General features: G+C 36.5%; 1 protein-coding gene across 1 annotated transcript; it reads left to right on the top strand.

Annotated features, from left to right (window-relative positions):
- The first annotated feature begins 1411 nt into the window (after positions 1–1411).
- Positions 1412–2560, top strand: LOC147559336 (rhicadhesin receptor-like). Its single transcript, XM_086661216.1, has 2 exons — positions 1412–1690; positions 1778–2560. The coding sequence occupies exons 1-2, from the start codon at positions 1576–1578 to the stop codon at positions 2320–2322; spliced, it is 660 nt and encodes a 219-aa protein (XP_086517342.1). The 5' UTR covers positions 1412–1575; the 3' UTR covers positions 2323–2560.
- The last annotated feature ends 7367 nt before the right edge of the window (positions 2561–9927 follow it).

Here is a 9927-nt window from a genome sequence, read left to right as displayed (position 1 = left end):
TTTTCCAAACCAAGTTGCGCTTTGGTGTGGGAAAACTCCCTCGAGTCCTAACAATCCTATCTGATACCAGATGATAATCATGGAAGGAGAATCCTTAGTCAGGGCAAAGTGAGGGCGATAGTAGGAAGAGATCAGATGCAGATATATTTTGTGCTCCTTAGTCATACTTAATTGATTAAAATCTTTTTTCCGCATACTAATATTTATGATGCCCGGAGGTCACAACCCGATCGTACTTGGTGTGGGGAAAAAAAACAGAAGGTATATTATCCGCGGCGGGGTCCTTGACATGTCATCGACATAGTTTCTATATCAACATCACTATTTAATTAAATAAAATCTTAGTACTTTCAATGGGGAAAAAAATTTTGTACTACTCTTGTATTGAAAAGGAGTACGATTTACAAAAGTCTTATACATCAATCAATATAAAAATAAAAAGGAGGAATGTAATCAATTAGGTACTACTATTTTATGGCAATAAGAACGGATAACGTTTTGAAATATCTATACTAAAATGGATTTGGGAAGTATTTCTTCGTCTAATGGTTAATTGTTCCGAAAAGAGTAGTATAAAATTTCATTCTTCTACTCGTATAGTCGTATACCTAATAAGGGATCATTGGAAGAAAATTTCCATTTCATCTAAAACTTATAGCGAGGAGATTTTTCCCTTCGTGCAATAAAGAGTATGATTTAGAATATGTTTGGCTAATGAATCTACATACATATCTCTCAGTTATACAAGAGCATAAACAAATTAAGTGTTGAATACGTATCACTTGACACAAAACTCAATAAATCAGTTGTCTCTACAAATAAAAAAATATCTTTCGAGCGGACAACATGGCGTTGGTTGACGGAGTTAAGAGGAACGGGCATACGGAGCTCAAATCTTTTTCATTTTCTAATGTCACTCAAAAGTAACACTATTTGGATTACCTAAGTGGAGAGTACATGAGTTCAAAACACAAAAGAACAAAATACTTAACATTTTCCATATTTCGTAATTGAATTTTAATAAAATTTAATCCCAAATATTATCCAAAAAAGAAAATCACATACTATCAAAGTTAAATAGATTGTAACATGTACATTCAGTGTAAACATTCATTATGCTCCTAAAAGTGTTTTGTCAAATAAATTACTTTTGTTCTTACAATTATTGGCTAGAGTTGTGCATAAATTCCAAACATATCATTGGAAGAGACTAGTGAGACTTGGTCATGAAAGTTATAATAAGTAAAAAGTCTTATATATCTTGGGCAGGGCATATCTAGCCAGCCCTAGATATTTAATAATAAGAACACCCTCTTCCAGGCTTCCATTAATTTAATCTAACAATGGTTTGACATTTTGTAGTTTATTCTAATTGTACTCCTCCATAAATTGATCTAATAGTAGTACTACAAAAACCACCTATAAATAAACTTGATCCATTTTCTTATTCTTACTCAAACTTTATCTCAGTATCTCTCTTTCTATATACCATTTTATGCTTACTGATTTATTCAATTGTAGAAGTACTAGTGATTTTGATCAATTAAGTTGACCAATTACGAAAAAAAGGGCTAAATGGATAATTTCGTTCGAGTTTTACTTGTATTTTCTCTTGTCATCCTCTCTGCTGGTCTAGTTAGTTCTGACCCTGACAATCTCCAAGACATCTGTGTAGCTGATCTTACTTCTGGTTCGCTTTTTTTTTCGTTTCGATTATTATTGTTTATCTTAGTTATTTGAGTACATTTTTAGTATTTATGAATGATTTTTTATGTAGGAACGAACGTGAATGGTTTTCCGTGCAAAGCAACAGCCAATGTGACCGCCGAAGATTTTTTCTTTAGTGGACTAGCTAAGGCGGGTGCCACCAACAACACAGTTGGTTCTTTAGTGACTGGAGCCAATGTACAAAAGATCCCAGGTCTTAACACCTTGGGTGTGTCTCTCGCCCGGATCGATTATGCACCAGGCGGTCTCAACCCACCACACACACACCCTCGTGCAACTGAGATAGTCTTCGTCATAGAAGGCGAGCTCAATGTTGGATTCATTACCACTGCAAACGTTCTCATATCGAAGACGATAAAGAAAGGAGATGTTTTTGTGTTTCCTAAGGGTTTAGTGCATTTTCAGCAGAACAATTGGCATGGTGTCTCAACAGTAATAGCAGGGTTTAATAGCCAGTTGCCAGGAACACAATCTATAGCCGTTACGTTGTTCGGATCAAAACCGTCTGTTCCCGATAATGTTTTATCAAAGGCCTTTCAGGTAAACGTACAGGATGTTCAAAAGATCAAGTCAAAATTTGCTCCTAAAAAGTAACCGAAATGACTTATTACTCATACATCGATGGGTAACTATTAATTTATTTTCTGTTTATAAATTGTTGCAAACATGAGTGACGGTTGACGACGATGGTGACAGTGATGTGTGTTTTATCGTGTTATTTACATTTACCAAATAACCAAATTGTAATACTTATTACTCCATCGGACCAGCAGGAACCTACCTGGGTGGTATCATGTGACGATGATAAATAATATTTGAGTTGTTCGGTGAACATGGTAATCTATTGTTCTATGTGACGAATATCCCGACTGATTTCTGGACAGAGTATGTACTTTGTATCTCTAAGTACGCCAGGCTATATCCTATCCGGACATGAACAAGGCTCGGACTTGTCTCAACATCTGGGTTAACCCAACTATGCAATAATGCAATATTGGACATATTCATTTTAGGCCCCCGACAATATTGGACATATTCATTTTAGGCCCACGGTTTTGGGGGGCCTGCAACATTTTCGCCGGCCTCCTTTAGAGTGGGATTTGTTTCTTGAAATCAAGTTGGAACATTTGGATGTAGATGGGTTTCTTTTAGAGATAATCAAAACAGGATTATGTAAGATATACCTGTGTCTTGAATCATTAACCACAATTGATATCTTTGATGTGTCCCAAGATGTGTATCATCATAGTCTTTTTTTATACAAAACCCACTCAATACCCATACACAAATCCATACCTACTTCCTGTTACTTCCACTCCAACCAATGCTTTAAGGCCATCACAAAACCAAGGAAACATTTTGCATCACCCTAACTTTGTCGAACACCCCTCGAACATTTGCTCTTCTTCTCCGCACCTATATTACTCGTACCCTCAAAACATTATAAACACAACCTATACGTTAACCATTCTACTATTTTTGCTGATTCTAGAGACACCTCTATAGAAAATCAAGACTCTAGGCATGAGGATTTCCACATACTTCCTCCTCTTTTTATTGGCACCCTAAGATCAAAGCTAACAACCCCCTCTCATCTTCCGAATGACCATTCTAAAGTGTTAGACATAATGCTTGAATTAAAGCGATAAGAATTCTTTGAAAAACATCGAGGGGCAAAATAATTTTGATCTTTGTAAACCCCATAACCCCTCTTTAACCCCTAATCCTATTTTCTTTGTTGCTTTCGATGACGATGATAACTTAGAATCCGAAGAACCAAAGGTTGAAAGTGTTTCTGCTGGTCTTCTCGGGGAAATGATTCTTCTTTTGTTAGGTGTTTGGTCGCGATGATTATGTATATTGAATTAATATATTTTTTTGTGATGATTCTCAACATAACTTCATTTAGAATCCAAGAGAATTGATTATTTGTCTTCCAAAAGTTCTACAATATTTTGAGCCTCTAGCGTCGTTAAGAGTTGGTGATGCGTATTACTTTTCCACGGATAAAGTACGTCACCCAATTCTAAATTATTTAATCGACATGCCTTCAAGTAAAGAGAGATCTTGCTATGAAGGAGATTTGAAAACCAAGAGATTTATTCTTTCATATTAAAGTTATAAGATGATTTTTCATTCGGTCATCTACATTTGTTGATCCTTACCTCTTCAAGAACAAAGTACGAAACCTAGTCCTACAATATTTACCCGACATCTCTTCAAGAAAAGTGAAATCTCGACTATTATATCTTGCTTCTAACGGGATTTTAGCTTTATTCCAGGCGCACCCTCATATGTTCTTTATTGCGATTCCTATGCACGACTCGAGGGAGGCCTCTTTTGCTCATACCGTGCTTGAGACGTTCTTCAACATTCAGTCAGATTCTTTATCGAAACGGTTCAGGACGAACCTCTTGAGATAAGGGGAGGCTGTATAATGGGTCTCCCGACCAAGTTGATGGGCCTCACGACAAAGAAATCAATAGGGTTCACAGCCAAATCCTTTAGGTTTAGGTTTAGAAGTTTTTCAAAGTTTGAGTGTTTTATCTATTTGGAAGTCCTAGTATGAGTCTATCTAGAAATATCTAAGTTCTTATAAAAGGAAATCAAGTCTGTCATTGTTATTCACCTTTCAGATATTTATTAACTAAGTTATCAATTTCCCTTTGCATTATTAGTCCTTCAATCAAGTTTTAATATTCTTTCCAATTTTCGTCCTGTCTACATCAATACCCTTTTAAGAAATATTTAAATTTATGTTCTAGATTCATATGTGGCCTGTGGGTGCTTTTGTTTGCCTCCACCTTTTATAAAATAACTAAATTTATTTATCAAGGGTTGTGCATAATTTGTCTTCTGTCTTTCGTGTTTATCTTGCTGATTTCCCTTTCTGTTTATGGCCCATACTGGTTGTTTTGTTAGTGTGTGTTATTACCCTTTCATGTCAGGGGTGTGTTTGAAGTTACATTAACCTTTTAGTATAGGTTTTTGTTTCTTTTTTGGATTGTCTTCTAGTTCTATTCTATCATCTGGTATAAGACAGATGATTAGAATCTAGGCTGTTAGTTTTTACTGTTAGGTATGTGTTTAATAGAGCAAGATTGATTTTGAATGATACTTTATTCATCTCATATGAGGAGTATATATAATGTTACATGATAGACAGGAATAGAAATAAGGATTAGGTATATGTTAACAATTTCCGAATACTGGTAACTATTTATTTACAGATAATACTATTTCCTATATAATAATATTATTTCCTATGTAATAATATTCTTTCCTATATGATAATATTGGGTGATTCACGTTTCCATGATTCACGCCAACACTCCCCCTCAAGGTGGTGCATAGATATCACCAATGCCCAACTTGACAAGTGAATCAGTGAAACTTTTACTGGGTAACGCCTTTGTTAGAATATCAGCTAGTTGTTCTGTTGACTTAACATAAGGAATTTCAATAATTTTTTCCTCTATCTTCTCATATATGAAATTCCGATCGATTTCAACATGTTTAGTTCGATCATGTTGCACTGGATTTTCTGCAATATTAGCAGCAGCCTGGTTATCACAATATAATTGCATAGCTTTGTCAGGAGGAAACCCAAGCTCCCCCATAAGTATTTTCAACCATAACATCTCACATATACCTTTAGTCATTGCCCTGTACTCAGCTTCTGCACTTGACATAGATACGACCTTTTGTTTCTTACTCTTCCAAGTGACTAAGTTACCACCAACAAATGTGAAATAACCAGAAGTAGAACGCCTTTTTTCACCTTTGCCACCCCAATCCGAGTCTGTATATCCTATAATATTCGCGTGTCCATGGTTAGAAAACATAAGACCCTTTCCTGGAGCTGATTTTAAATATCTTAAGATTCTTACAACTGCCTCCATACGAACTTCACTAGGATTGTGCATGAACCGGCTAACAACACTAACTGCATATGCAATATCAGGCCTAGTGTGAGATAAATAGATCAAACGACCAACTAGCCTTTGATATTTCCCTTTGTCAGCTGGTACTTGATCAGGAAGCTCTTCCATCCCATGATTTTGTTCCATGGGTGTACTTATCGGCTGACAATCAAGCATGCCAGTTTCTTTCAACAAATCAAGGACATATTTTCGTTGAGACAAAAATATTCCTCATTTTGACCGAGTAACTTCAATACCGAGAAAATATTTTAAACCTCCAAGGTCTTTCATATCAAACTCAGAAGACAAGTAGTTTTTTAGCTTCCCTATTTCTTCATAGTTGTCACCTGTCACAATCATATCATCAACATAAATAATCAACGCAGTTAGTCTACCATCTTGTCTTTTTAGAAACAAAGTGTGATCAGCATTGCTCTGAACATATCCATACTTTTTCATAACTAGCCGAAATCGGCCAAACCACGCTCTGGGTGACTGTTTCAAACCATACAATGCTTTCTTGAGCTTACACACTAAATTAGCATCTTCAGTAGAACTGTAACCGGGTGGGAGACTCATATACACTTCTTCATGTAAGTCTCCATGTAAGAAAGCATTCTTCACATCATATTGTTGTAAAGGCCAGTTAAAATTCGCAGCAAGTGACAACAATACTCGAACTGTATTAATCTTTGCTACTGGAGCAAAAGTTTCCTGATAATCAACACCATATGTTTGAGTGAAACCCCGAGCAACTAGTCTAGCTTTATATCTATCTATGGTTCCATCAGGTTTATGCTTGATAGTAAAAATCCATTTGCAGTCAACTGGCTTCTTTCCTTCTGGAAGTGGTACTAAATCCCAAGTTTCATTCTTGTCAAGGGCACACATTTCTTCACTCATTGCCTTTCTCCAAGTTGGATTTGCCAAAGCATCCTGAACTTTAGTTGGAATAATAATATCACTCATTTGATTTACGAAGGCCTTGACTGAAGTAGGTAGATGATCTGTTGACACATAATTAGCTATGGGATACCTCATACTCTTTGAGTTGTCAGGTGAATATCTATCTGGAGGCTTACCTCTAGTGCTTCTAGGTGGCAAACTATACCTGTCATTACTTAGAGCAACTGATATGTCATTGTTAGTTAAACTGTTAGTATTAAGACTCGGTTCAGTACATACCTCAGTTTAAGGAACAAAAGGAGACTCATTGGATGGTACCGCAGAGAAGGGAGTAGTATTAGTAGTGGATATATGAGTACTTGGTTCTGAATGAACAATCATAACTTCTTCTGCAAGATTCGATGCTAATAAATCTGGTACCAATTAGTATCTTTATTTGACTGTTCTGATTCTTCAATGAAATCTGGAAGTAGCTTCCTCCAATTCATCTCTTAGACAACAGTAGTCTCCCCCGGAAGAGAAGAATTGGATATCGATGAGGAAAAATACATCTCATGTTCAGAGAATGTTACATCCATAGTGACAAACGATTTACGAGTAGGTGGGTGATAACACTTGTACCCTTTCTGATGAGGAAAATAACCGACAAATACACACTTCAAAGCACACGAATCTAGCTTTGTACGTTGAAACTGTTAGTATTAAGACTCGGTTCAGTACATACCTCAGTTTCAGGAACAGAAGGAGACTCATTGGATGGTACCGCAGAGAAGGGAGTAGTATTAGTAGTGGATATATGAGTACTTGGTTCTGAATGAACAATCATAACTTCTTCTGCAAGATTCGATGCTAATAAATCTGGTACCGCAATATTAGTATCTTTATTTGACTGTTCTGATTCTTCAATGAAATCTGGAAGTAGCTTCCTCCAATTCATCTCTTGGACAACAGTAGTCTCCCCCGGAAGAGAAGAATTGGATATCGATGAGGAAAAATACATCTCATGTTCAGAGAATGTTACATCCATAGTGACAAACGATTTACGAGTAGGTGGGTGATAACACTTGTACCCTTTCTGATGAGGAAAATAACCGACAAATACACACTTCAAAGCACACGGATCTAGCTTTGTACGTTGATGTTTAGGAATGTGAACAAATACTACACATCCAAACACTCTAGGTACCAAAGTCAACTGAGAAGGTATAGACACATATTGAGAAAGTTTCTCTAGTGGTGTTTTGAAATCCAACACTTTACTTGGGACACGATTAATTAAATAAACTGCAGATGTTATAGCGTTCTCCCAGTAAGTTGGTTGCATACTAGCACCAATGAGACTTGCACGTGTCACTTCAAGTAATTGACGATTTTTCCGTTCTGCTACACCATTCTGTTGAGGGGTATGTGGACACGTGGTTTCATGAATAATACCATGTTCTTGAAAATATTTTCTTAACTCATGATTAACAAATTCACCGCCGTTATCCGAACGAAGAATCTTAACCGTAGTAGAAAATTGTGTTTGTATCATCTTATGAAAAATTTGAAAGCATTCTTGTACGTCATTTTTGTGTTTCATAAGATATAACCATGTCATACGGGTACAATCATCAACGAATATTAGAAACCAACGATAACCAGATACTGTAGATACCGGAGCAGGCCCCCAAACATCAGAATGAACTAACTCAAAGGGTAACAAAGTTTTATTTTTACTAGAGTAATAAGAAGCACGATGGCTTTTTGCTAAAATGCAAGTCTCACAATTAAAATTTGAAATATCACAACCCGAAAATAGACGAGGAAATAAATATTGTAAGTAACCAAATGAAGCATGACCTAACCGCTTGTGCCATAACCAAATCTGATCTTCCTTAACATGAGATGACCCTGTTACTGCTAACCCTTTTCTGATGCAGACATCATCCACATAATACAACCCCTTTCTCTTAGTACCACGCCCAAATATCTCCTTGCTGTTGAGATCCTGAAGTAGACAAAAACGAGGATACATTAATACTAAACAATTTAATTGCTCAGTCACTTGTGCCACAGACAAAAGATTATTAGATAATGAAGGAACCAGTAATGTGTGCTCAAGTGACAACGAGGGTGTTAAATTAACAGTTCCGGATTTAGTAACGGGTACAGATACACCATTAGCATTATCAATATGAGAACAGTGAGGTGCACCAGGATTAAATAATATATTAGCATCATAGGTCATGTGATCCGTAGCTCCAGAATCAATGACCCAGCCAGGATCCTTTGAAGCATCAGAGGAGAGAAGAGCGAAACTACCTGATTGTTGTACCAATTTTGGATCAAGAAGAGAGACACCAGAAACCGATGGTTGTGTATCAGAAACAGAATTCACTTCTGGATATAATTGATGTGGTGTCGTTGCAATAGCTGCTTTTCCTCCACCCTTCTTATTTTTCCCTTCTCGTTTCCGTTCATTGTAACTGTCCCACCAGTCTGGATATCCGTTCTTCTTAAAGCAATTTTCAATTACATGCTTAGAACTACCACAATGTTTGCATCCTCCTGACGGACCATTAGGTAAAGATGACCCTGAAAGTTTAGCAACCATAGCCATATTAGTATCAACATTTAGCATCGTGTTTCGGCGTTGCTCTTCACCCCTAACAATTGCAAAAGCCGAATCTAAATTCGGAAATGGATCTGTACGAAGAATATCACTTCGAACACGATCATAGACATCATCTAGGCCTGCAAGAAATACATAAACTCTATCTTCCTCAATTTCCTTCTGTCGAGCAAGAACAACATCAGGTTGTGTAAATTGAATTGGTTTACGGTAATCCAATTCATCCCAGATAGCACGTAAATCAGCAAAATATGTTGATACAAGTTTACCAGTCTGTCTCATCTGCATAGATTTACGTGTTAAATTGTAAATTACTGACCGGTCTGCTCCTTCAAAATAAGTCCGAGAAACAGCTTCCCAAATGGCCTTAGCTGTTGGTAAACGAATAAATAAATTCATCACATCTGGTTCCATAGCACCAATAAGCCATCCTTTAACAATTGCATTTTCCATACACCATTTATCATAAATAGGATCTTGTATTTGAGGTTCAACATTTCTTCCATTAATATAACCTAGTTTACCTCGTCCAGCGATAAACGTCTCAACCACTTGTGACCAAAGTGAATAATTGATACCATTCAATTTTACACCATAAGGAATAGACATAGGCTCACTAGTATAGATAGAGGATTGTCCAGTGGTCATAGTCTGAGAACCAGACGGAACTGTCATTGACATATCTGATGAACCAGACATCTTATAATGTAGGAAGTATATAATATATATTGATAATAATAAAAGATGATTTATAAT

This window comes from Eschscholzia californica, unplaced genomic scaffold, assembly GCF_041429995.1.
Source record: "Eschscholzia californica isolate CP2 unplaced genomic scaffold, dmEscCali1.0.p SCAF_2, whole genome shotgun sequence".
Classification (NCBI taxonomy): domain Eukaryota; kingdom Viridiplantae; phylum Streptophyta; class Magnoliopsida; order Ranunculales; family Papaveraceae; genus Eschscholzia; species Eschscholzia californica.
Note: the sequence above shows the minus strand (reverse complement) of the source record. Positions and strands in the feature narration are given on the sequence as shown.

Bases quoted from the DNA above. Each gene is read 5' to 3' on its own strand.
- LOC147559336 (XM_086661216.1), top strand. From the start codon at position 1,576: ATGGATAATTTCGTTCGAGTTTTACTTGTATTTTCTCTTGTCATCCTC. The intron at 1,691-1,777 runs GTTCGCTTTTTT...TTTTTTATGTAG, and splicing joins TGTAGCTGATCTTACTTCTG to GAACGAACGTGAATGGTTTT.